Source organism: Astatotilapia calliptera, chromosome 12, assembly GCF_900246225.1.
Source record: "Astatotilapia calliptera chromosome 12, fAstCal1.2, whole genome shotgun sequence".
In the NCBI taxonomy this organism is placed as follows: Eukaryota; Metazoa; Chordata; class Actinopteri; order Cichliformes; family Cichlidae; genus Astatotilapia; species Astatotilapia calliptera.
In genome coordinates this window covers 8,180,926-8,207,926 of record NC_039313.1, presented here as the reverse complement: position 1 = coordinate 8,207,926, position 27,001 = coordinate 8,180,926, and the positions used below count along the sequence as shown (strand labels likewise).

At 39.1% G+C, this 27,001-nt stretch overlaps 3 protein-coding genes across 5 annotated transcripts; all 3 read left to right on the top strand.

The window, feature by feature from the left end:
• The first annotated feature begins 665 nt into the window (after positions 1 to 665).
• Positions 666 to 3,955, top strand: LOC113034299 (uncharacterized). 3 transcript variants are annotated; one of them, XM_026188737.1, is made up of 6 exons: positions 666 to 1,738; positions 2,122 to 2,199; positions 2,314 to 2,438; positions 2,714 to 2,813; positions 2,919 to 3,028; positions 3,261 to 3,955. In XM_026188737.1, exons 2-6 carry the CDS (start codon positions 2,187 to 2,189, stop codon positions 3,447 to 3,449), a joined length of 537 nt encoding a protein of 178 aa, XP_026044522.1. In that variant the 5' UTR covers positions 666 to 1,738; positions 2,122 to 2,186; the 3' UTR covers positions 3,450 to 3,955. The 3 variants fall into 3 exon arrangements, 2 of the variants coding, with proteins under 2 accessions (XP_026044522.1, XP_026044521.1); XM_026188736.1 differs by lacking the exon at positions 2,122 to 2,199; XR_003274146.1 differs by lacking the exon at positions 2,714 to 2,813 and having other exon boundaries at positions 666 to 2,438; positions 2,919 to 3,955.
• A 17,982-nt stretch (positions 3,956 to 21,937) lies between these two features.
• Positions 21,938 to 22,999, top strand: LOC113034102 (C-X-C motif chemokine 10-like). The gene is made up of 4 exons (XM_026188422.1): positions 21,938 to 22,285; positions 22,400 to 22,526; positions 22,611 to 22,691; positions 22,793 to 22,999. The coding sequence occupies exons 1-4, from the start codon at positions 22,234 to 22,236 to the stop codon at positions 22,851 to 22,853; spliced, it is 321 nt and encodes a 106-aa protein (XP_026044207.1). The 5' UTR covers positions 21,938 to 22,233; the 3' UTR covers positions 22,854 to 22,999.
• A 2,487-nt stretch (positions 23,000 to 25,486) lies between these two features.
• On the top strand, positions 25,487 to 26,529 carry LOC113034099 (C-X-C motif chemokine 10-like). Its single transcript, XM_026188420.1, has 4 exons — positions 25,487 to 25,817; positions 25,932 to 26,058; positions 26,143 to 26,223; positions 26,323 to 26,529. The coding sequence occupies exons 1-4, from the start codon at positions 25,766 to 25,768 to the stop codon at positions 26,381 to 26,383; spliced, it is 321 nt and encodes a 106-aa protein (XP_026044205.1). The 5' UTR covers positions 25,487 to 25,765; the 3' UTR covers positions 26,384 to 26,529.
• The last annotated feature ends 472 nt before the right edge of the window (positions 26,530 to 27,001 follow it).

Here is a 27,001-nt window from a genome sequence, read left to right as displayed (position 1 = left end):
CCAATTACATCACCCAGGTAATATTTCATGACCGCACATGTCATATCTTTGTGTGTGAAACTGTAATATGGAATGGAATCTCATATCATATCATTGTTGGCTGGCTTTCCACCACTGAATCAGTCCTGTATGCCCACATGTTACTCAGATTTCTGTTCACTGCTGATGAGGGTTCCCTCCTAGAACTGCAATTGAGATTGGTTGATTAATTGACTAGTTGCGGATAAGGAAATTAAATACAAGGTACACTGATAATTTCTAAAAAATTTTAATGTCAGAAATATACTGCATTTTATAATTTACTCTAAAATATGCATGTTTTCAAGCTGAGTTTAATAAATGGATATTCATTTAATGCTCATTGCTATTTGGCAGCTTAACTGTAGTTTAAAAGCCTTGAAAAATCCTCAAAAACCTAAAATGGGAAAGCTAAACTAAAGAACACAGGAAACATGGAAAATGTTGCAAAAACCTTACAACCTTGAACAAGGAACATAAGACATGAAAACATCAGGGAGGGAACACAGATGATAACACAGGAGAGAATACAGACGATCCGACAAAGAACACACTAAATATACACACACAAAAGGAAACGAGGAATTGGCAGACAGGCACGAAACACAGCTGACACTAATCAGATGAGAAGAGACCAGGAGGAAGCAAAACAGAATACACCGATGCAGGGCAGGGACTATCAAAGTAAAACAGGAATAAACACGAATATCGAACCAGGGACAATACACTGAAGACAAGGGAGGTACAGAGAACACCTAAACACTGGAAATAATTAACAAATAACTAGGAAACTAACTGACACAATGAATATTAATAAACACAAACAACCAAGGAGACTGCGGACCATGACAATCGGTTTATTTAAAACAAAAGTTTAAAAAAATACAAAATGTTGTTTTCTCTAGTAGAAGAAATTAAACACTATCAGAATATTCTTTATAAATAGATAGCATTGTTGTGGATTATAAGGAATAAGCATTAACATATCTACTGTTAAGCTGTAAACACAAGTAGACATCTAACATGAATATTTTATATGATTATTTTCAAAGATATTAAAGTATATAGTCAGTCTCACCTTACAGATTTTTGTGTCCTAATCGATCCGCTGCATCGTCCATTGGCAAGGTGGTCGGAGTGTGTTCGAAGAATGTGATACCAAAATTAGCTGTAAACACGATATTCTTTGACACATCCATCTATGCCACAATCTTCACGGAAATCTGGACTATGGCTATGTGCAGAATTAATATGACTCAGTAGGGATTTGAGGGTCAGACCCACAAAAACGATGTAGATAACACAGTGCCAAATCATTTTGTTTTACTGGTCTGTGAACTACTTTTCCCATAAAGTCAAGATAACCAGGATTATTCCATTATGGGGTAGGAATGGCTATCCTAATTCAGTGCCTTATAACAGCTGTAGTAAGTAACAGCACCCACACGTCAGTATTTACAGAACATAATCTAACTAAATAGTCAAATATTTAAATATATATCATTTTATAGGTATAAAAGAGCGAACTAAACCATTTCCGTACACAACCCCATACTCCTGAGTTGGTACAGCCCACCTTCCCGCCTCTAGCTCCGTGCCTAAGCGGTTGGATTGCAGGATTTTGGGGTCTGGGTGTAGATGCGATACAGTTGGTACAGTGTGAAGAAATTAAGGCACGCTATGGAAAAACTGGACGAAATAACAATTGCCAACCTGAAAGGTATGTGACTGTTTTGTTTTTTCTATGTTTTGTGTTCTGGTATGTTGCATGTTAAGTCGCTAGCATGGCAGGCTATACTCGGTTGTTAGCTTAGCTTAGCTGTGCGGTTAGCTTAGTTGCATTAGCATTTTTAAATATGCTAGTGCAGAAAGTTATGAAAGAATTCATGTCCAGTTATTAGTTTCAGTGTCTGTGAATTTATTCAACAAGTGTGCAAAGTGCCATAAGTTAATGCCAGTTTTACAGAAATTGTGGGAGTTTCAAATTTCTATTAGTGAAGTTATTTCATTATATACTTTAGCCCAGGAAGCAAAAAAAAAAAAATACATTTATATGTATACATGCATTTAATTGATGTATCACAAATATATTACTTTTACCAGTCAATAGGAGGAAGGTAATTTAGAACCTGTGGAGCAGTGAGGAGGGAGAATAATGGAATAGAGTCATGGTTTTAAATGGTAAATATTAAATTATGTTTCCTATGTATCCTGTCTGTTACCCAAGCAAAGCTGTCAGCTGGCTTGCACATGAGGATAATGCAATGTAGTGATAATTGGAAACTCGTATTGCAGAAGCAAATGTTGGAGAAGACCTGCTCTCATCACTTTCACGAGATGACATCAAAGATCTGTTTCCTGGTCCTGAACATTGCCTCAGGCGTCGGGCTCTATGGCTTGCAGTGCACAAATGTGAAGAAGTAAGTTCTGTCCTATCGCTGTGTGACAAAACTGAGAACACACCAGCTTGTTTTATGCAGTTTCAAATAATTCCACCAATACTCACTTAACAGATAGACAGTAGAATCTTCTTTAGTTTTGATTTAAATCAAGTGGCCTACACATTTATTAAATATACATATTTTTTATTGTTCAACACTTTACTGATATTTTGTTGTACTATCTTTCATATTTAGAGACCTAAAGTTCTTGTGCAATTTTATGTGAAATTAGCCCTATGTACACTGTATTTTAGAACAAGACTGCTGCTGAAAAAACGCTAACAACTACTGGAGATGGTGACTTCTTCAGAGAGGAACCCAGCACTTACCTCCATCCAAAAACTTTGGATGGAGGTAATGCTACAGTATCTTGATTTGTCTACATTTATGCTTTGCAGATTACATTATTTGCAATGTTTAATGGTGTTGCCCTGTCTTATTTTTCTTTTTTCAAACCAGTGGAACATGCAGCAGCTGTGTTCAGAGCCCTTCCCATGCTTTTCCCTTCCAGCACAGTACCACCTAAGAAGCTGGGCATCTGTAGTGAGGCTTTTTTCCATGTCCTAAAGGTAAGGCTGCAATATTCTATGTGTATATATTGTTGAATTTTGCAGTTACTCATGTTTTCATTTTATATATTTTACTGTGGAGTCAGTCAAATATTCTTAAAGTTCAGATCCCCATAACATGTTGATGTTAATAAAACCTACAAAAAAAGTTGATCTATTTTAAACTGTAATGCAACTCAAAAATTGTGTTTCTTACAGTCTTGTTCTAATACTCTTTTTTTCTGTCATGTAGACTTCAGAAGACCCTGAAGGCTACCTGCGTCAGCGACCCCTGGCTTGTCCAGTTCTGCTTGTCTCTGAAGGCAACTGCATGATAGCTGTTGGAACCACACCGGTGAGCACTTTTGACCGGAAGGATCTTAATGAGGAACTGCTCTATCTGATGGCATATTACTATGCCCTCCACCTCACATATCCATAGTGCATTTCCACGCTGCTGTCTGTCTTGCAAACTGAAATACTCAAAGACTCCATCCATGACCGAGATTCAACCCCCTCTTACAAGAAGGCGCTTGGTGAGTGGAAGTCATTCATTGAGTGAGTCTCCCAGATGACAGACTCCATCTGCCTTGTTTATCAGACTCAGTGTTAGTCAGTGAGGTTGTTTTTTTTTCTATAGAAAAGTTGTTCAAATGTAAAACACATGTTTGTTTGTGTGGTCGTTAAACTTGTTCTTCTAAAATGTTATGTAATATAGGATTTGAAATAGTGATTGTTTTAAGCTTCAGCAAAATTTATTTTTGATACCAGCCATGAGTGTGTTATACTGTTATTATTCATTTTAAGAGTATCTGGAATATGCACTTCTTATATTGGCCATGTTACACAGTACCCTGCTGAAATGTATAATTTTAGGCATGATTCTCCTGGAACAGACCTCAGTGAGTTACTGACCCATTGCTGTGTCAATAAAAGCGCAAAATCTAAGAGTGCTTTTGCTGTCTTAATTTAAGATGAATTCCCTTATTTTTAGTAGCTTTTTGAAGAGATGGTGTCTTATTCTCAGGAATTTTTGCTGATTATTGTTCTCAGAGTCGAAACATAATTCTTATAGTTAGCTCAATCAAGAAAGAAACAATTCAGTTTTAAGAAAATTTGTCCTATAGTAAGGTGTTTTTTTTAATGTGAAAAATCTAAATTAAGGTGTAGAATCTTAAAGTAAGCAAATAATTCTTGAAAACAGCTTGTTCAAGAAAGCATAATACTCATTTTAGGTGCAGATTTTCTAAATATCAAAGTGTCTTTTACTTATAATAAGTCACATTTTCTTCAAATAAGCATACATTTTAGACAATTTTGTCTAGTTAAAAGGCATATGGCAGTTAGATTAATTTGCTAGTTTTAAGAATTCTAGTCAAGCAACTTTTGCTTACCCCATTGGCAGATTTTTTTGCTCAAAACAAGAAAAATTTGTCAGATTTAAGAATATTTGGCTTGTTTCAAGTATAGCTGTTTTTGCAGTGTAGTAGAACTGAGACATTAGTCATTATAAAAATTTATTTGAAATAATATTAAAATTCTCACACAGAAAAACATTAAACATAAATATATAAAATATAAGTATTTACAGAGAGACAGGAATAAAAAGGACCAGCTGCTCTCCAGAGCAGGAACAAGGCTGAGGAGGAAATGCTCCATTGGAGACTGGTGTTGCCTTTTCAGGGACACCAGGATGGCCAGCTCCACCGTCGATGGACCGTCCTGGGACCCGTCCCTCATCTGCCTCGGAGCTGTCCTCCTCTGTGGGCCTGTAAAACACAGCACAAAACACAAAGAAATGAGAAGGCTGCTACTAGATTTTAATTTCAACATTGAAAAAAACCCAAAACAAAACAGGATAATTTCAGATTGGTTATAGATATTTAGTAAAGGTTATCAGTAAAGGGAATTCCACTGAGTAAGGCTGGGTCATATCATACCATTCACAGTAATACCGGTATAATGTTGACAAGGACAAGATGGCGCCTGTGTTTGGCTTTGCCACTTGTGCCGCTACAGCTCGCTGGTATAGTTTTATACTGGCCGCTATTGTCACTTGCAAGATTATTTTTACCGTCCTGTGTTTTGATTTTGTCTCTGCCACCAATACTTATGATCGGGGCATGATGTTGTATATCAAAGATTCAATGGAGAGCTACTGTGACAGCTGGGACAGTTACAGGAAATTTTTCCCTCCACCCTTTGTGTGTTCCTCACCTGACTGCATGTTACAATACATATCGGTGGGATTTAACACGAAGAAAAGAAGAAGTAGGGGAACCAGGGCCGGTGTCCAGGTTCGACTGAGAAGGTACTGAAGATTAGCTTCTTGCATGTGGGAAGAGTCCCGGTGCCTACAACCAATTTATCTACTGTCACCTGGTGCCGACGCTACACTTCAGTTCCCAGCTCGGAATCTATGGTCTGATGGCCCCATGTTCACTTGGCGTCCCTCCTTCGACCGCCGTTTTTGTTGTGGTAAGGACTAATTCAATGGTTCATGCAGCACCCTCTGGTGGTGGTGCCGTGTGTATTTGTTGTTGCAGCTTGGCAATAAACGGAGTCGCTACGTTAAGACAGAGCTGTCCCAGTCTCGTTAATGGTGCTGCTATTATAAACCTGAGATCTACCAAAAGATGGTGTCAGAAGTAATCAGGAGAGAAGAAGAACGTCACGATAACGAAAGCTTTCTCACCGGAGAGAACCTGCCCTGCAAGTTTGCATTAACAGCCACAGTAAGAGCTAAGCTAACAAATTAGCAAACGCTAACTAGCATCTTGCGACTAGCAGCATGACAGCCGAGCCAGCAGCCTTCCAAGTATCACCGCCGCCGAAATTTGACTTTTCAAAGCCAGAAGAGTGGCCGAAATGGGTCCGACGCTTTGAGAGGTTCAGGATAGCATCCGGACTCGAGCTACAATCGGACGAAAACCAGGTTAACACTCTGATATATACAATGGGCGATGAAGCTGAGGACGTGATCACTTCGTTGAACCTGACCGAAGAGGAGGCGAGTGAGTACCACACTCTCAAAGACAAACTCGAGGCACACTTTGTAGTCAGAAGAAATGTTATCTTTGAACGTGCAAAGTTCAACCAAAGGCAGCAAGAAGCAGGAGAGACTGCAGACGGGTTTATTACATCCCTATATGCCTTGGCTGAGCATTGTGGCTACGGGGCGCTGCACAGTGAAATGATAAGAGACGTGGACTGTGCCACAAACCACAGAGAGGAACGTGAAAAGCCAATGCAACCGCTGTGGAAAGACACCCTTTCACAGCAAGAACCTGTGCCCAGCCAAAGAGGTACTCTGCAATCAGTGTAAAAAGAAAGTTCGCTATGCAAGAGTGTGCAGGTCTGGGGCAGTGGGAGAAATATGTGCAGCAGGTGGTGACAGTGAAGAAAGGGAGGTAGCATTTTTGGGAACAGTAGCCTCAGAGAGAAATGAGGATGCGTGGTTGACTAAAATAAAAGTTAACAATGTGGACTGCTGGCTCAAAATTGACACAGGAGCGGACGTAACCGTCTTGCCTGAAAAAGAGTACAATGCTCTAGCACAAAAACCACAGCTGCAACCCACAGATCTGAAACTGTATGGGGCGGGAATGTCTCCACTAGCAGTTAGAGGGAAATTTACTGCTAACCTGAGCACTCTAAGCAAAACTACAGTACAACCTGTGTATGTAGTAGCAGACCTGATGCAAGGGTTACTTAGCTGCCCAGCAAGTGTAGCACTTGGGTTAGTGGCCAGAGTAGAAGCAGTGTCACTCACTTCGGTAGAGGCAATAAAGCAGCAGTTTCCAAAACTATTCAGCGGGTTAGGCCGAATGGAGGGGGAATACAAAATCGAGCTTAAAGCATATGCTTAGCCATTCGCCCTGTCAAGCCCAAGAAGGGTCCTACTTCCCCTGTTGCCCAAAGTCAAAAGAGAGCTCGCTCGTATGGAAGAGTTAGGGGTAATCTCCAGAGTAGAGCAGCCTACTGACTGGTGTGCAGGAATGGTTCCAGTACCTAAACCAAACAAAGATGAAGTGCGTGTGTGCGTGGACTTGACCAAACTGAATACTTCTGTGAAAAGGGAAAGACACATGTTGCCATCAGTTGAGCACACCCTAGGACAGCTAGAGGGCGCAAAGTTGTTCTCAAAACTCGATGCTAACTCAGGATTTTGGCAAATACCTTTGTCCAAGCATTCAGCTCTCCTCACAACCTTCATCACACCATTCGGAAGGTACTGTTTCATTAGACTCTGTTTCGGCATATCCTCAGCACCTGAGCATTTTCAAAAACGAATGTCTCAGCTTTTGGAGGGGCTGGACGGAGTTGTCTGCCAAATGGATGACATTCTGGTTTATGCTGACACACAGACCCAGCACGACAAGAGGCTGGTTGCAGTCCTCGAACGGCTCACAAAAGCTGGGGTGACATTGAAAAGTGAGAAGTGTGAGTTTGCAAAGACCTCAATCAAGTTCCTCGGACAGATCATTGACACTACAGGAGTCAAAGCAGACCCAGAAAAAGTGAAAGCGGTCAGCAACATGGAGGCACCCACCGATGTGGGTGGATTGAGACGATTCCTAGGAATGGTTAATCATCTAGGCAAGTACCTTCCCCACTTAGCAGAGAAAACACAGCCGTTGAGAGAACTACTCAGTACCAAAAAAATTTGGTGTTGGAGTGAGGCTCAACAAACTGTGTTTGACAACATGAAGTCAGAACTGAGTAAACCACCGAACTTGGCACTCTACAACCCCAAAGCACAAACAACAGTATCAGCTGATGTATCCTCCTATGGACTAGGAGCGGTGCTACTTTAGGAACAAGAGGATGACACAACCAAGCCAGTGGCCTTCGCTTCAAGAGCATTAACCCCCACAGAACAAAGGTATGCTCAAATAGCGAAGGAAGCACTAGCCATAACCTGGGCATGCGAGCGAGTCTCTGATTTTCTTATAGGCATTGAGTTCCATGTTGAGACAGATCACAAGCCGTTAGTACCACTTTTGGGCTCCAAGAACTTAGACGAACTGCCACCACGAGTACAAAGACTGAGAATGAGATTAATGCGGTACTCTTTCACCATCTCACATGTCCCAGGCAAACACATCGCAACTGCAGACGTGCTGTCCAGAGCACCAGAAAAAACTGTTTGTGATGAGACATTAAGAGACGAAATGAACCTGTATGCACATCAGGTGATTTCAGGTCTTCCTGCAACAGAGGAGAGACTACAACAAATAAGAGAGCAGCAAGACAAAGACGAAACACTGAAACAAATCAAACTCTACTGCAGGAACGGCTGGCCGGACAAACTCAAAATACCAGGTCCATGTTTCCCATACCACCAGCATGCAGGGGACCTGACTGTTGAAAATGACCTTCTCCTAAAAGGTATGCATATAGTTATTCCAAAGATATTACAGAAAGATGTTTTGACACGACTGCACACAGGTCACCAGGGCATTGTAAAGTCCAGGGAACGAGCCAAGCAGTTGGTATGGTGGCCAGGACTGAGCTCTCAACTACAACAGCTGGTAGCAGAATGTGAGACATGTGCAAAGGTGAGACAGCAACCCAGAGAAACACTCATGCCAACTGAGTTTCCTACATGGCCGTGGGAGTTAGTTGGTGCTGATATTTTTGAGTGGAGTAACAGCCAGTATTTGGTTGCAGTGGACTATTTCTCACGATACATAGAAATAGCTAAGCTGTCCTCTACCACATCAGCAGCAGTGATTGACCACTTAAAGTCCATATTCGCACGCCACGGCATTCCAACAGAGTTAAGGTCGGATAATGGTCCACAATTCTCCTCAGAACACTTCCAAAAGTTTGCTTCAGAGTGGGGCTTTGCCCACACCACTTCCAGCCCGAGATTCCCTCAGAGCAATGGTGAGGCTGAAAGAGCAGTGAGAACAGTAAAGAGCCTTCTACAGAAAGAAGGAGACCCATATCTTGCCAATGGACATAGCCCTGCAGAGCTTCTGATGGGGAGGAAACTTCGTACCACAGTTCCCATACTTCCATCCTGCGTCAACCCAGGCTGGACAAACATCACTAAACTGAGAGAGAGAGAAGGGAAGGAGAGAGAAAAACAGTGGAAATAGTTCAACAACAGACACAGAGCACAAGACCTCACTGGACTACACCCAGGAGATCAAGTTTGGATCACAGACATGAAAACAAATGGGACTATATCAAGCAGAGCAGATACACCACGTTCTTACCTTGTGGAGACCCCGAGGGGGCTTCTACGTCGAAACAGGAGCCATCTCATCACACTAAAAGGGACCAAGACTGAACCAACTGAACAACAAATCCCTGCCCTGCCAGAGAACAGCAGCAGCCCTGTTTCGAACCAGGTTCAGCAGTCTCTTATACCACCAAGTAACCTGACTACTGAAAGAAGATATCCTACAAGAGACAGAAACCCACCGAGGTACCTTAAGGACTTTGATTTAGGTAGAAGGTACTCACGAGCACCTGAGTGACCAGCCCGGGGCAGAATAATCCCCTCACTCAGTTGAAGGACTGGGTTGTCCACCCCACCTTCATAGTTAGAATAAGTTCACACAGTTAAATAAAATAATAGTTATAAATAAAAGCAATAAAAGTTTGTTATAGATTTGAGTTAATGTAACAGCCTTGGAGTATCCAGCTATAAGTTAAGTTGCAGTAATTTCAGTATTGACATAAAAGTGGATTATTACAGAAAATATTATAGTTTATAATGTACTCAGAAGGGGGGATGTTATGGTAAGGACTAATTCAATGGTTCATGCAGCACCCTCTGGTGGTTGTGCCGTGTGTATTTGTTGTTGCAGCTTGGCAATAAACGGAGTCGCCACGTTAAGACAGAGCTGTCCCAGTCTCGTTAATGGTGCTGCTATTATAAACCTGAGATCTACCAAAACAGTTTTGATGGCAGAGTTGATGGATATTAGCTTCTGCTAGCCCTGAAGTCCCCGCCCGGCGTAACAGGTGTAGAGGTGCGCACAGGTGTTTAATTCGAGTGCCACTTCAGTCAGCTGTTGACTGCACCAACCAAACGTCTTCAATCAGGTTTGCCCTGCTCAACACTCGCTCAATCACAAATCTTTTATTTTAAACGATCTTTTTATAAAGGAATCTCTCAACTTCTTGTGTTTAACTGAGATGTGGCAACAAAACATGGATTATATACATCTGAAGGAAATTTGTTCGACGTCTTTCGGGACGTGGCGGAGGTCTCGCTGTTGTGCACCAGGACAGATTCACATGCAGACTGATGAACTTGGATTCTTTTACTTCATTTGAACTTCAGATGATCAAGGTCGGCTCTTTGCGCACCTTTTATTGTATTTTAATCTACCGACCTCCTGGCCCTGCCGGAGTCTTTTTAACTGAATTTAACGACCTCCTATCATCCATTATTAAATTAGAGAAGGTGGTAATTTTGGGAGATTTTAACCTTCATATTGATGATGCATCCTGTAATATGGCTGCTGACTTCATGACTATCACAGAGTCTTTTAATTTTATGCAGCATGTTTCTGGCCCTACACATGTAAAGGGTCACACATTGGACCTTGTTTTCTCCTTGGGTTTAAATATAAATGACATTCGTGTGGAAAATGTCCATGTGAGTGACCATAGCTGCATATATTTTAACTTGTCGTTTTATTTGGATCCCCCGGCTCCCAAAATAACGATTGAAAGGCGAATCATAAACCAGAACGCTGGCAAAAGGTTCTCTGCCATGTTTGACGCTGAAATGACTTAGAATGATTTGGACTCTCTTGTCTCATCCTTTAATAACCAGTGTAATTCTACTTTAGACATGGTGGCACCTCTGAAAAAAAGTACTGTCCTACGTTTGAAATCTCATCCTTGGTTAAATGAAAACATTCGTAATTTCAGGAGATACTGTCGCAAGCTAGAACGTTTGTGGAAGGCTTCCAAGCTTGAGGTTTATAAGTTACACCTTAAAGAATCTATCCTCTTGCTAAATGACATGTGGAAAAATGCCAGAGTATTTTTCATACCTCATAGCTTCAAAAAAGAAAGATCCTAAATTCTTGTTTAAAACAATTAAGAGTATCGTTTCTCCTGATGCTCCTTGTGCACCAGTTCACTCAACGTCCGAATGCAATGAGTTTATGAACTATTTCAGAAATAAGGTCATTGCCACCAGGTCTAATATCTCTCCATCTTCTCAATATCAAACTTTTAACTTGCTCTCCTCTGATACTTGGTCCTCTTTTACTCCTGTTACATTACAAGACATCAGAGGCCTGCTTTGTCATATAAAACAGACTTCAAGCCCCCTTGATGTCCTTCCATCTTCATTTTTCACTAGTGTGTTTGATTCAATTGGCCCCTGTATTGTGGAAATGATAAATACTTCTCTTCATACTGGCTGAGTCCCCAGCTTACAAGCTATTGTTGAGCCAATATTAAAGAAACCCCAGCTGGATCCATCTCTTCCTAACAGTTATAGGCCAATATCCAAATTGCCTTTTATATCAAAAATTTTAGAAAAAGTAGTACTAGAAAAACTTAACTATTTCCTGGATAAAAATGCTGTCATGGACACTTTCCAGTCTGGTTTTCGTAAATTGCATTCCACTGAAACGGCCTTACTTAGAGTATCTAGTGATATCTTGATGGCAGCAGACTCTGGAGAATATACAGTGCTGATCCTGTTGGATCTCAGCTCTGCTTTTGACACTGTAGATCACAGTATCATGATAAACAGACTCGAGAACTTGTTTGGGATTACTGGTGTTGTTTTAAAATGGTTTATATCATATCTGTCTGAGAGATCTTTTACTGTTTGCACAGGGCTCTAGACTAACTTTTTGCCATGGGCGTACCGGTACGCCTAACTTAAAAAAGTTAGTCGTACCGGCACAAAAGTTAGGCGAACACAAATTTTATAATAACTTATATAATATAATGTGTTTTTCTGGATACACTGTGCTTTTTCAGCATTCAAAGATTGATGACACCGTGTCAGAGCACTGGCTATGAATTTCAGAAGGATCAGGCCTTAACTTAACAGAAAAGTTAGCAATAGTTCTTTTCCTATTACAGCTACATCCACTTCTGTCGTGCCTAGGCTACTCACTAGGGCTGGGTATCATCACTGCTTTCTATAATCCATTCAATTCCGGTTTTCAAGTCCCGATTCGATTCAACTTAGCCTCAGACAGTCAGAAATATTATAATTCTGATCATTTATCAGTACTGACTTCATCAGAATTGTGAACATCACAGCAGATGTCTATGTGTGAAAGTAACTGAGAATAAAACACAGAAAAACATGAAGGAGATTTTCCTGGTCTGGCTTTTTATAGCAGATAACCTTAAAAATATTCTACAATGTTCTGCATATAAAGTTTAAATTTCTTCAGTATTGAACAACAGAAAAATAGGCTTTCTTGTCCGAGGTCATTTAAGTGAAAAAAAGAAAAGAAAAAGACAGCAGCCTACAGTGCTGTAAACAACGGTAGACTGGTGGGTAATAAGCGAATGAATAATACAGAAAACAGAGATTGGAGACGGAAACTGTTCTTGAAGTACAGAGAGAGTTAGAGAGAGCGCTAGCTGTGCATGAAGTGTGATTTTAATAGTCGTGGAAGCAAAACAGCAAAATTCATGACGACATTGATCAAATGTGAAGCGCAGTTTGCTGCTTCTTTTGCTGCTTCTTTTGCTGCTGGCTCGGTGAATTTTGGTTGGAGAGAGACAAAACCTGCAGCTCAGAATCAGCGCAAAAAGACATAATCACAGCGCGGACCGGACGCATCAGAACCGCTAAGCTCCGACAGTGTGTCCGTCTGCGGGCTGTCGGGTGAGAAAGCCGAGGAAGACAAAGTTGATTGTGATGTGTCGAGTCATTCTGTGTTTACGTCTTTGTGTGGAATCCGTGTACCTGCTCTCATTTGCTGTTTGGTTGTTGTTGAAATGGTTTTGTGAGCTTTAATCACAAAACACAGTTATATTTAAAAGTCGATTCAGGATTTAATGAATTGATATCGCTTTATTCAAGCTACTCACCTCCCACTTCCACCTGCACTTTCAACTGGACCACGGCCAATCAGAGAGGTCCCGCCCCTTACTATCTCTGATTGGTTTAGTCCACGATAGGGGCATAATGTGTGTCTGTTGTTGACCACAGGGAAGGTTGCAGATTTTGTTTTTTGTTTTTTGCTACCCGAACAGTTGGTCGCACAGGTGCAACCGAATTTTTTTTTTTAGTCGCACCACTGAAAAATTTGGTCATATTTGCGACCAAATTGGTCGCACTCTAGAGCCCTGTTGCATGAATCATGTCACATCAGAATCAACAGTTTTGCCGTGTGGGGTACCTCAGGGATCTATCCTGGGTCCAATTCTCTTTTTACTTTATGTATTTCCCCTAGGCCAAATTATTAAGCGCTATAAATATATCTCCTATCATCTCTATGCTGACGACATCCAACTATACTGTTCCTTCAAAATGTCTGAGTTTTATAAATTGTCTAATTTAAGTAATTGCCTGACAGAAATCAACAAATGGTTATATGACAATTTTCTCCAACTAAACTCTGAAAAAACAGAAACTCTAATTATTGCTCCAGACCACATGGTCCCAGAAATTAGACAGCATATCAGCTTCTTAGACCCTTATGTAAAATCAAGCCTTAGAAACCTCGGTGTCATATTTGACAGCTCGATGTCGCTGGAGCAGCATTCTAAGCAGCTGGTCTGAAACTGTTTTTATCATTTATGGAATATTTCTAAACTCAGACTAATGGTATCAAAGCTTGAACTTGAGATGATTATTCATGCTTTTATTTCTTCTCGTTTAGACTATTGTAATGGCCTTTTTACTTGTTTTAACAAATCAGCCTTAAATCGTCTTCAGACTGCAGAATGCTGCAGCACGTCTCTTAACAGGCACCAAAAGAAGATCGCATATCACTCCAGTCTTGGCCTCCCTTCACTGGTTGCCTGTAAATTTTAGGTTTCATTAGGGCTGCTCAATTAATCGAATTTTAATCACGATTACGATCTGGGCTTTCAACGATCATTAAAAATGACTGAGCCGATTATTAGCCCCTCCCTCATGCTTTACTCTCGCGCTGCTCCGTGTGGCAAATCAAGCGCACTCCTCTGCATTTCGAACACGCGTCACAACAATTAAGAGGACCCGAGGGAAGCTCGGAGAGCTAAGCAGAAGTTATTTGGAGAGGAGTGGACTGCCGTTGGTTGAAAAGAGAGGTAAAAAAAAAACAAAAAAAAAAACTTCAGTGGTGTGGAAACATTATGGGTTCGTGGAGTCAGACGTGGATCAAGTAGACACAGTGTGTAAACTTTGCTATGGTGTCGTAGCTGCACCACAGAGCAACACTGCAAAGTTTACATTTTTCATTTATTTCTTATATTGCAAACATTTGCACTGTTATCAGTATTTGCACACTATTTTATATTATTTTTTAAAGTCATTATTCAATACATTGTTATTGTTAACCCTTTAAAGCCGGTCAGAGCAGCATGCTCGTTTTGTATAACTATTTTTAAATCCCTGTAGAACCTGAACCGCTAAGCTAGCACAATAAAAATTTTTCCATATGAAACCAGAGGAGTTGTATTTACATCTTATGCCCTCAGCTTGTCCTCGGTCACGGTTTCCTTCCACATATAGCTTTGCAAAAATTGCATAAAAAGTGCTTGCAGGAACAAAAACATAATATTCCAGAAACACGCTTTGCTGATCTGATCAGCTGTTCTTAACACTTCCCACATTGAAAAAGACATCAACACGAACTATCGCAAGTGACGTCATTTTCGCGGAAAATGTAGTTTTTTACTTGTAGGCCTTAGAACTTGAATTGCGCTGCTGGAAATAGTTTATTTTGATGCACATGCTTTGCAAATTTGCATCATAGGATTGTTTTTTTGTTTTTCCTGCAGTATATAAAAATTGCTGTATCTCCAAAAATAAAACTATGAAGACACTCAAAATAAATTTCCTGTTGTTGTAAACTATTTTTTGCAACTTTTTTGTATTTAAAGTTTTGAGGGATAAACCTCTTAAATTTCTCCAAGTAGAAATATATGTAAAAAAAACAAAACAAAAATGATTTTCAATTTTTTTGTAGTTTATTGCACTTTTTTGCAATTAATGTAGTTACTATGGACTTAATACATACACATTTTTAAAATATGGGCTATAACAGTTGTATTGATGTATAGCAACTTAAAATGCTCCCACAAATGGCACTACAACATTTAAAAAAAAAAAAAAAAAGCTCTGGCGGACTTGGTTCTATGGTAGGTCTTAAAGGGTTAAATAAATATCGTCAAATAATCGTGATCTCAATTTCAGTGAAAATAATCGTGATTATCATTTTTGCCATAATCGAGCAGCCCTAGGTTTCATTTTAAAATTTTAGTTCTAAACTTTAGGGCCCTACATGGTCAGGCTCCTCAATATTTATCTGACCTGCTGAAACCACATGCATCTTCTCGGGCTTTAAGGTCATTAGATCAGAGACTGCTGGTGGTACCGCGCACTCGTTTTAAAACTTGTGGTGATCGGGCCTTTCAGGTTGTGGCACCACGGTTGTGGAATTCTCTCCCACTGTCTCTTCGTTGCACGGACTCCATTGATTCTTTTAAGAAACAGCTGAAGACATTTTTATTTAGAAAAGCATTTGATTAATTTCTTCTTATGCTGTTTTTATAGTTTTACATTGTTTTATTTACTGTTATATTGTTTTTATATTCTCATTTCCTTTGTGATTTTTATCTGTGAAAACCGCTATATACTTACTTACTTTTACTAATGTTGGGCAACGATAAGAAAATGAAATATCGCGATAGAATATGGGTAAAACGCACATGCGCAGTGCCTTTGTTTTCATACGCACATGGCGGAAAAAGTGTGCCGGCAACAGAGAATGAGAAGGGCGAAAGCGGATCGTTGAATGAAACTGATGAATCAGAATTGGTTTGTAAAAATGCTGAAACTTCAGTGGTGTGGAACTGGTTTAGCTTTCGTCCGTCAGATACACAACAAAGCACTAGTTTTGGTAGCGCATGCTAGCGGGCTGTCGTTATTACCGTGTTGTTTGGAAAATACGGCACACTTAAAATCAATCCTTTGTTTTTTCTGAAAATCGACAGTGCCCCTTATAATCCTGTGTGCCTTATGTATGACTTCTGGTTGTGTTTACTGACCTCAAAATGATTTTATGTGGTACACGGCGCTGGAAAATCTGTCACGTTTTAGTACGACTTTGCTAAGCTACGAACCCGCACCGCATGATGGATTGTCGGAGCATTACGGCTATCGTAGGCAGGAGCCTCGCGGAGTGATACGTACTGTGCTTCAACATAATATTACCGTATTGTGTGTGTATAACCTCTTTTTAAGTTTTGTGGATAATAATATCCACAAAACAAAACTCTTCCGGGAAAACATCTGATTTAATGACATGTGAATATGCTGAGGATATGTCGGCCAATTTCCACTGGAAATGCCTTTTGGTTAAACTGTCAGCAAGGAATTTGCACTGTTACATTTTTATATAACTTTAATGCACATAAAAAACAGCTGCTTGTTTACGTGAAAATACATTGATGGGGTTTTTTGCACTAATAAAGTTGTGGAGTTGTAAAGCATTTTGTCTAGTGTCAATTATATCGTCAGTCATATTGTTAGTGCAAATTTTCAAATGTATATTATGATAAATATTTTTGGTTATATCGTCCTGCTCTAGACAAGGGTCACTCCCATGCAAGTAATTAAAATGTTGCTTTGTCATTTTGTAATCCAGATAACATTTTATTATTTCTTTTTCATAGTTTGGCGAAAAAGGTATAAAAAAAAAAAAAAAGATACAAGGTGATAGCACACTTACATGCCTCAATTACAAATACAGCTACACTTGCATCCAAATCAGATGTCATAATTTTTAGAAGTGTGAGCTTCAGACTACAGGAGCAACTCTTCCTGGAAAACATCTGATTTAATGACATGTGAATATATGTTTCGTCACCACTTTAGTATTTTAAGGTACATTGCGGAGTTTACTGGGACTGGGGTTTTCCATCAGCATGTTTCTTTCAATTTCATTTCCTCTTCTTTAGCTGTATTGAGGAATCTACTGAAAATTAAAAAAAAAAAAAAAGCTGCAACATATATTGTCAGTGTCATTTTCACAGAAGCAGAAGTTAGAAAACAACATGCCGAGTAAGCGACAAAATTACAGTTGTGTTGTGACTGAGCATAGAGGTTACTTCATGACCAGTGTTGGGAAGGTTACTTTTAAAATGTATTCAACTATACCATACCAATACCAACTAGATTTTTAAATCTTAATATAAAATGAGTAACAGTTGGGATGACATTATGTAAGGCTGCAGTTTTTGCAGCACTCTGGTATAAAAAACTATTCCGCGCGTATATAAAACAGGTCCCCGGCTCCGAACCGTAGTAAAGGGACCTCTGGCTAATTCGTCGGGTTCTGTGTCGGGCTCGTAGCCGAAAACTAGCTTTACTTTGTTGTCTGGGTCAGCTTTGCTAACGAGAGAAAGAGAGAGGCGTTGAAAGGCTGCTCCAACGGAATTTATCGTTTCGGAGGAAAACGAACACAGCGTACTGTCGAGTCTTAATAGCTTACTTACAACTGGGCTCGTCAGGCTCTCTTTTTGGCTGCAGTGGTTATTATTATATTTACATGTTTCCATCTACCGTTTGTGGTCGGTGACAACTCGTACTTTTCTTTCGACTCTCCTTTTTCTCCCTCCCTTGAGCTCACATGGCAGTCCATTCTCCCTGCAGCATGGACTACACTGCCAATGAGGCTACATAATTTAGGGTTATTGCCTGTAACACTCTAACACTCTCTGATTGAGACACATGCATTAGAGCCTCGTATTGTGTGTTTTGTTTGGGTTTCCACCGGCGTCGAATTACCAAAAATAGAGAGAGCCTAGCCTAACATGAAACAGGAAAATACCGTGTAATCCATTTATTTCAACAAAGTAACTGTATTCTGAATACCACCCTTTTTAACGGTAATTGTAATGGAATACAGTTACTCATATTTTTATTTTAAATACGTACATGTAGGGCTGGGCCATATTATATCATTCACGGTACAATGTTAGACAACGATACGAAAATAAAATAATGCGATAGAATATGGGTAAAATGCGCATGCGCAGTGCCTTTGTTTTCATATGCACATTGCGGAAAAAGCATGGCAGCAACGGAGAATGAGAAGAGGGAAAGCTGAACGTTGAGTGAAACGGATGAAACAGAATTGGTTTGTAAAAATGGTGCAACTTCAGTGGTGTGGAACTGGTTTGGTGTTTGTCCGTCAGATACCCACCAAAGCACTTTTTTTTTTTTTTGTAGAACGTGCAAGCAGGCAGTCGTTATTGCCGTATTTGTCGGACTAAGGTGCTCGTAAATCTGGGTCCAAAACTCCGTCCGCTTGAGGTCCCAAAGTCAAACGAACACTGCGGCATCACTGAGAGTTAAAAACAGGCTTGTACGATATAATGATATATATCGGATGACGATATAACAGTGTCTATCGTTTCATTTTACGCTATCGTTTGTTTCGTGGTGTCGCAAAATAAACTGTTTATGGCAATATTTTTTCATCGTTTTGATGGTCACTGTAGTGGCTATATTAATTTCTTAAAGTTCTCTCTTTCTCTTATATTTTATATAACCACACTACGGAAAGACAAGCGCCTGGTTTTTATGCGTTGTCGTGAGCAGCAATGACGGTAAAACCATCACGTGTCCGGTTGTTTATTTTCCACATAAACCTTTCACAATAAAGCTCCAGATCCTGTTGAGACTTTTCAAACTAAACTGAATTGCGTGAAAGAGTCTGCAGAGTGCTAAAAAATAAACCTTGGACTCAAACATTAGAACAGGCTTTTCCCCACAGCACGCTGTGTAATAAATACTCACAAAGAAAATGGCGACTGTTACAAGTCATGTCTAAAAATGCATCCTTTAATGCATCGGTTATAACACTCGACTCCAGGTACATGACGCCCAGCTGGAAACACTTCACGCAAGTCGAGGTGCCCGAGATTCACAGAATTTACAGAAAACGTTAAATCTTTGTGATTTATATCGTTATCAGGACGATAGATGTCTTATATCAGGATGTGAGATTTTGGTCATATTGCACAGCCCTAGTTAAAAAACTGTCTAAATTCTTTCATTTTTAATAAAACGAACAGCATTGCTGCTTTACCAGGTGTAACAATTAAGTTTAACATCCAGGCATCCATGAAAATTTATTACATTTAACAGAGTCAGAAGTTAGCATGATATAGCATGTTCTCACTGAAAGATTTCTGAAATTATTAAAACGTACAGCTCTGCTATAACTTCCAACATAAATGAAGACAGAAAACTAAACAGCAGTGACATTTGTAGGGTTAATGAAGTTGGGCTAGCTGGTATATAATGCTGTGCTACATGATCGCTAGGGACACAGCTATGTTAGCATAACATAAACAGTGAAGCTGCAGGATGAATGCTAACATTTTTCCACTCGATAAAAGTTAACGTGAGGGTTCCTGATGGTTAGAGACAAATGCAATCGCATGGCAAGATGCTTTAAACTAGTGATGTGTCGGTCGCAAACGAAACGGCTCTTAGAGCCGACTCTTTGAAGTGAGCAACGTAAGCCATAAGGAGCCGTGTTTTTTTTTTTTTTCTCTCTCTCACACTTTTCCCCCCACTTCACTCCGCACGCGAGCCCTGTGCTCTGCGCTGGGCAGAGTGGTATGGCGTTATTTTTGTGCCACTATTCTGAGCGCATGTAAAATAAATTGCAGCTGTAGGTGTTGCAATTGGCAAGGCAAACCTAGACTTCAGAAAAATAATTGAGGCAATTCATTTACATGGGATCAAAATGTGACTGAGACAGTGATGCAAAGAATGAAAAATATTACACCAGAATAATAACAAGATGCAGCACGATGGTTAGTACTGTTACCTCACAGCAACAGCAGTCCTTCTGTGAAAATCTAACCGGAAATCTTACTATTTTCTATTAGTCTTTTTGTTCACTTTTGACTAATTAGTGGTGTTATGAAGGGACACTGTATCAGCTGAGAACCATAGCTAAATTAAAGCTACTTGTATTGCTTATGAAGAGTGATCCATGCATATCAAATACTGGAGTAATACAAGTCCTTGCACATAGAGCTGTCACATACCGTCAGGTGTTGCCTACAGTTGGTTCATATGCTGAACTTGTAAACAGAAAAAACTCAACAGTTGCACCTGATGAAATACATACATTTTTAGACAGTGAGATGACTTTCAATTTGAAGATGCAACTTCAACTATTTTGCTGGTAATAACTGAAATGAGCAAAGAAAACCAACAGCCTATTTATGCAAGATAATTCATAATTTTATTGAGGAGGGTTATATTGATTGGGTCTAATTACTGGGGTGGGTCATAACCCCCCTAAACCACCTTGGAAATTACGCCCCTATTCGTATTGCATATATGTGTGTGTATATATATATACATATATATATGTGTGTGTATATATATATATATATATATGAAGAGATAATGAAGAAATGGCTCACATACACAGCTTCTGAATTAACTTGATATTTCATTTCACAATATATAGGCTAAACTTTCTCAACAGCCCCCTTAAATGTAAGCTGAGAGTGTGCACAGTATAAATAGTTTTATTTCAAATCTATTTTGCTGACACACAGAGTCAACACTGAAAATTGTACAACATTAATGAATTACTATGTACTCGCTGTGTAGTTCAAAAGTACAATGTTTATTGTGACTTTAAATAAAGGTACCCTGACTTTAAAGCCTTCTGTTTCGTATGCTTGACATTTGTGGTATGTGATGAATTAGTAGTAGTAGCATGAAAGAGCATAGAAAAAAGTGTTTGTGTGAATGAGTGTTCAGATAGAGTAAAAAAATGCTATATAAGAACCAGTCCATTTACCATTTGGTAATCTCAGTCTGGTGAATACATTTTTGTAACTGGAGTGGCTTTCTGACATGAACTGCTGTGTTTTTATTGAGTTAGTTCGAAACTTTTACAATCTTGTTCATAGACACCACCACGTAAAATAAATTGCACATGTAAGTGTTGCAATTTGAGGAGAAATTTATTTTAAGTGAAGAAAAGCTAAATTTGAGTGAACAAAATTCATTGCTGCGTGCAAAAAATGTATTTCTGTGTTTGCTATTATCCATACACACACAATAGCAGCCCCTGTCACTCAGTTTTTGCACTTGTGCTCTCAATATTTCTGCCTGTGCGCGCTCAACTCTTTCTGTACACCGTTATATTTGTGCCACAAAACCAGCCAATCACAGACTTGGATGAAAAAAAATCTGATTGGCTGTTTTGGTCTCCAATCAGCTCGAAATGACAAAATGCAATATCCCAGAATCCATTTCGTCCAAAACTCAAACGAGGCAGTGGCGGAGGAACACAGAGTGGCGGAGTTTGAAATATTACTCTTTCCGGGTCACAAAATAAACTTTTAAGATATTTTCATGCGAGAATAGTGCTGTGTAAACTTCAAATATTTGCTTGATTTATCAAGACATCACATATTTGCATAAGTGCTCCCAAAAACAAAAACCAGGGGGGAAAGCCTTTCTGCAGGATATTTGTTTTCTTTAATCCTTAAGCCTAACAAGAACATTTGAGAAAAAAGAAAAAAGAAAAAACCTAAACAGACAAAGTGGAAGGCCACAGTCAGAGGTCAGCGTAATCACATAGATCTACATAGCTGAGAAAATCATTTTTGCTGTTTTTTTTTAATTTTTTAAATCAGATCTCACATTAAAAATGCAACTGGAAGCTTTATGGTGATAGCTAAAGTGTAAGGGATAGCAGTGTACAAAACAGTTTAAATTAATATATAGTTGCTTTTGTCATGAGCTGTCTTATTAATGTCATTTATGTACCTAAAAGATTTCCCTCTGTAGGCATTTTTTCAATAGCTGCGATTCTCGGAAACAGGCTTTGCAGAGGGGAAAAAGAAGAAGAAAGTGAAAGGCATTCTGGAAAGTGAAATTAATGTTGCAAAACACCTCTTGGAGGTGGGGCCACTTTGTGCAGGCAGTGTATATAAGCGTGCTGCTTACTGCTTCACAGCATCAGGAGCCATACTCAAGACAGAAACGGTGAACAGCGGATCTGCCTACAGCCACAACTATGAACTCAGTCACTGCCTTCGTTGCCTGCCTGCTTATCCTAGGTGCACAAGGTACTGTGAAAATCGTATTTTTTTTCCTTCTTTGTTTCTTTTTTCCCCTTCATCCTGTTTATGGATATTTTGGCTGCTGATCAACAGGTAATGCTCTTGTCTTTTCCTACACAGGACAACCAGCCAGCAAATCTAATAAATGCAAGTGTTACAGTTACATTGGCAGGATCAGCCCAAAGCTCATCAAGACTGAGCCAGTGATACACTACCCAAGTATCTTCTGTCCACATACAGAGATCATGTGAGTCCACAAGATGACCTGAGGTATGATTCTGCTGTGTTCTCCAGTTCCTTCCTAATACACCTCTTTTTAAAAATCTTTCAGTGTTACCACAAAAGCAGATATGAAGAAGTGTGTGAATCCAGAGTCCCCACTTGGACGACACATTCTAAAAAATCACAACAAGTAAGCCAAATTCAGAATGACACGCACGCACAACTCTGTGTGAAGATGACAAACTAAAGGTCTGTGTTGCTTGTCACTGATAATCTCACTTGTTTCTTCAGGCAAGGGAAGAAAGGAGCTGTAAGCACCACGACTGCTGGTCAGAGTACTGCTGCAATCTAAATAAGACACTGCGTGACGAACACGCTGCACTCCTACTGCACAGCAGAAGTGACACCTGGTGTTGAACTAAAAGGACTCATTCAGTCTCACCGGAAATACAAGACAATCAATATTCTTTATGATTACTCTGCAATTTTTGTTCCCCTTGCGTGTATATATATATATATATATACACATTAATATATATTAATATATATATATAAACATATGTATAGTCTAGACTTGAACTTCTTACATTTTTGTACATATGCTTTTTAAATAATAAAATAAAACCTATATGACGGGACTTTCTGTTCTCCATGTTTTGCTTTGTTTCCTGTGTACCTGTGTACCAACACAAGACAAACTAAACTCTTACACATGATGTTTTTTAATCTGGGAAAAATGCAGTGATCAATCCATATGACCTTTTTATGATGCAAGTGTAGCAGTTATGGTTTTAAAATTTGAAATGTGAGCCACCAGATAAGGGATCTCTACTAAATCAGGGATAGCTGCATGAAAGAAATACAAGGCAAACCTAGACTTCAGAAAAATAATTGAGGCAATTCATTTACATGGGATCAAAATGTGACTGAGACAGTGATGCAAAGAATGAAAAATATTACACCAGAATAATAACAAGATGCAGCATGATGGTTAGTACTGTTACCTCACAGCAACAGCAGTCCTTCTGTGGAAATCTAACCGGAAATCTTACTATTTTCTATTAGTCTTTTTGTTCACTTTTGACTAATTAGTGGTGTTATGAAGGGACACTGTATCAGCTGAGAACCATAGCTAAATTAAAGCTACTTGTATTGCTTACGAAGAGTGATCCATGCATATCAAATACTGGAGTAATACAAGTCCTTGCACATAGAGCTGTCACATACCGTCAGGTGTTGCCTACAGTTGGTTCATATGCTGAACTTGTAAACAGAAAAAACTCAACAGTTGCACCTGATGAAATACATACATTTTTAGACAGTGAGATGACTTTCAATTTGAAGATGCAACTTCAACTATTTTGCTGGTAATAACTGAAATGAGCAAAGAAAACCAACAGCCTATTTATGCAAGATAATTCATAATTTTATTGAGGAGGGTTATATTGATTGGGTCTAATTACTGGGGTGGGTCATAACCCCCCTAAACCACCTTGGAAATTACGCCCCTATTCGTATTGCATATATGTGTGTGTATATATATATACATATATATATGTGTGTGTGTGTGTATATATATATATATATATATATATATATATATATATATATATATATATATATATATATATATGAAGAGATAATGAAGAAATGGCTCACATACACAGCTTCTGAATTAACTTGATATTTCATTTCACAATATATAGGCTAAACTTTCTCAACAGCCCCCTTAAATGTAAGCTGAGAGTGTGCACAGTATAAATAGTTTTATTTCAAATCTATTTTGCTGACACACAGAGTCAACACTGAAAATTGTACAACATTAATGAATTACTATGTACTCGCTGTGTAGTTCAAAAGTACAATGTTTATTGTGACTTTAAATAAAGGTACCCTGACTTTAAAGCCTTCTGTTTCGTATGCTTGACATTTGTGGTATGTGATGAATTAGTAGTAGTAGCATGAAAGAGCATAGAAAAAAGTGTTTGTGTGAATGAGTGTTCAGATAGAGTAAAAAAATGCTATATAAGAACCAGTCCATTTACCATTTGGTAATCTCAGTCTGGTGAATACATTTTTGTAACTGGAGTGGCTTTCTGACATGAACTGCTGTGTTTTTATTGAGTTAGTTCGAAACTTTTACAATCTTGTTCATAGACACCACCACGTAAAATAAATTGCACATGTAAGTGTTGCAATTTGAGGAGAAATTTATTTTAAGTGAAGAAAAGCTAAATTTGAGTGAACAAAATTCATTGCTGCGTGCAAAAAATGTATTTCTGTGTTTGCTATTATCCATACACACACAATAGCAGCCCCTGTCACTCAGTTTTTGCACTTGTGCTCTCAATATTTCTGCCTGTGCGCGCTCAACTCTTTCTGTACACCGTTATATTTGTGCCACAAAACCAGCCAATCACAGACTTGGATGAAAAAAAATCTGATTGGCTGTTTTGGTCTCCAATCAGCTCGAAATGACAAAATGCAATATCCCAGAATCCATTTCGTCCAAAACTCAAACGAGGCAGTGGCGGAGGAACACAGAGTGGCGGAGTTTGAAATATTACTCTTTCCGGGTCACAAAATAAACTTTTAAGATATTTTCATGCGAGAATAGTGCTGTGTAAACTTCAAATATTTGCTTGATTTATCAAGACATCACATATTTGCATAAGTGCTCCCAAAAACAAAAACCAGGGGGGAAAGCCTTTCTGCAGGATATTTGTTTTCTTTAATCCTAAGCCTAACAAGAACATTTGAGAAAAAAGAAAAAAGCTAAACAGACAAAGTGGAAGGCCACAGTCAGAGGTCAGCGTAATCACATAGATCTACATAGCTGAGAAAATCATTTTTGCTGTTTTTTTTTTATTTTTTAAATCAGATCTCACATTAAAAATGCAACTGGAAGCTTTATGGTGATAGCTAAAGTGTAAGGGATAGCAGTGTACAAAACAGTTTAAATTAATATATAGTTGCTTTTGTCATGAGCTGTCTTATTAATGTCATTTATGTACCTAAAAGATTTCCCTCTGTAGGCATTTTTTCAATAGCTGCGATTCTCGGAAACAGGCTTTGCAGAGGGGAAAAAGAAGAAGAAAGTGAAAGGCATTCTGGAAAGTGAAATTAATGTTGCAAAACACCTCTTGGAGGTGGGGCCACTTTGTGCAGGCAGTGTATATAAGCGTGCTGCTTACTGCTTCACAGCATCAGGAGCCATACTCAAGACAGAAACGGTGAACAGCGGATCTGCCTACAGCCACAACTATGAACTCAGTCACTGCCTTCGTTGCCTGCCTGCTTATCCTAGGTGCACAAGGTACTGTGAAAATCGTATTTTTTTTCCTTCTTTGTTTCTTTTTTCCCCTTCATCCTGTTTATGGATATTTTGGCTGCTGATCAACAGGTAATGCTCTTGTCTTTTCCTACACAGGACAACCAGCCAGCAAATCTAATAAATGCAAGTGTTACAGTTACATTGGCAGGATCAGCCCAAAGCTCATCAAGACTGAGCCGGTGATACACTACCCAAGTATCTTCTGTCCACATACAGAGATCATGTGAGTCCACAAGATGACCTGAGGTATGATTCTGCTGTGTTCTCCAGTTCCTTCCTAATACACCTCTTTTTAAAAATCTTTCAGTGTTACCACAAAAGCAGATATGAAGAAGTGTGTGAATCCAGAGTCCCCACTTGGACGACACATTCTAAAAAATCACAACAAGTAAGCCAAATTCAGAATGACACGCACGCACAACTCTGTGAAGATGACAAACTAAAGGTCTGTGTTGCTTGTCACTGATAATCTCACTTGTTTCTTCAGGCAAGGGAAGAAAGGAGCTGTAAGCACCACGACTGCTGGTCAGAGTACTGCTGCAATCTAAATAAGACACTGCGTGACGAACACGCTGCACTCCTACTGCACAGCAGAAGTGACACCTGGTGTTGAACTAAAAGGACTCATTCAGTCTCACCGGAAATACAAGACAATCAATATTCTTTATGATTACTCTGCAATTTTTGTTCCCCTTGCGTGTATATATATATATATATATACACATTAATATATATTAATATATATATATAAACATATGTATAGTCTAGACTTGAACTTCTTACAGTTTTGTACATATGCTTTTTAAATAATAAAATAAAACCTATATGACGGGACTTTCTGTTCTCCATGTTTTGCTTTGTTTCCTGTGTACCTGTGTACCAACACAAGACAAACTAAACTCTTACACATGATGTTTTTTAATCTGGGAAAAATGCAGTGATCAATCCATATGACCTTTTTATGATGCAAGTGTAGCAGTTATGGTTTTAAAATTTGAAATGTGAGCCACCAGATAAGGGATCTCTACTAAATCAGGGATAGCTGCATGAAAGAAATACAAGGCAAACCTAGACTTCAGAAAAATAATTGAGGCAATTCATTTACATGGGATCAAAATGTGACTGAGACAGTGATGCAAAGAATGAAAAATATTACACCAGAATAA

Bases quoted from the DNA above. Each gene is read 5' to 3' on its own strand.
- LOC113034299 (XM_026188736.1), top strand. From the start codon at position 1,657: ATGCGATACAGTTGGTACAGTGTGAAGAAATTAAGGCACGCTATGGAA. The intron at 2,814-2,918 runs GTAATGCTACAG...TTTTCAAACCAG, and splicing joins TCCAAAAACTTTGGATGGAG to TGGAACATGCAGCAGCTGTG. The intron at 3,029-3,260 runs GTAAGGCTGCAA...TCTGTCATGTAG, and splicing joins CTTTTTTCCATGTCCTAAAG to ACTTCAGAAGACCCTGAAGG.
- LOC113034099 (XM_026188420.1), top strand. From the start codon at position 25,766: ATGAACTCAGTCACTGCCTTCGTTGCCTGCCTGCTTATCCTAGGTGCA. The intron at 25,818-25,931 runs GTACTGTGAAAA...TTTCCTACACAG, and splicing joins GCTTATCCTAGGTGCACAAG to GACAACCAGCCAGCAAATCT. The intron at 26,224-26,322 runs GTAAGCCAAATT...TTGTTTCTTCAG, and splicing joins ATTCTAAAAAATCACAACAA to GCAAGGGAAGAAAGGAGCTG.
- LOC113034102 (XM_026188422.1), top strand. From the start codon at position 22,234: ATGAACTCAGTCACTGCCTTCGTTGCCTGCCTGCTTATCCTAGGTGCA. The intron at 22,286-22,399 runs GTACTGTGAAAA...TTTCCTACACAG, and splicing joins GCTTATCCTAGGTGCACAAG to GACAACCAGCCAGCAAATCT. The intron at 22,527-22,610 runs GTGAGTCCACAA...AAAATCTTTCAG, and splicing joins TGTCCACATACAGAGATCAT to TGTTACCACAAAAGCAGATA.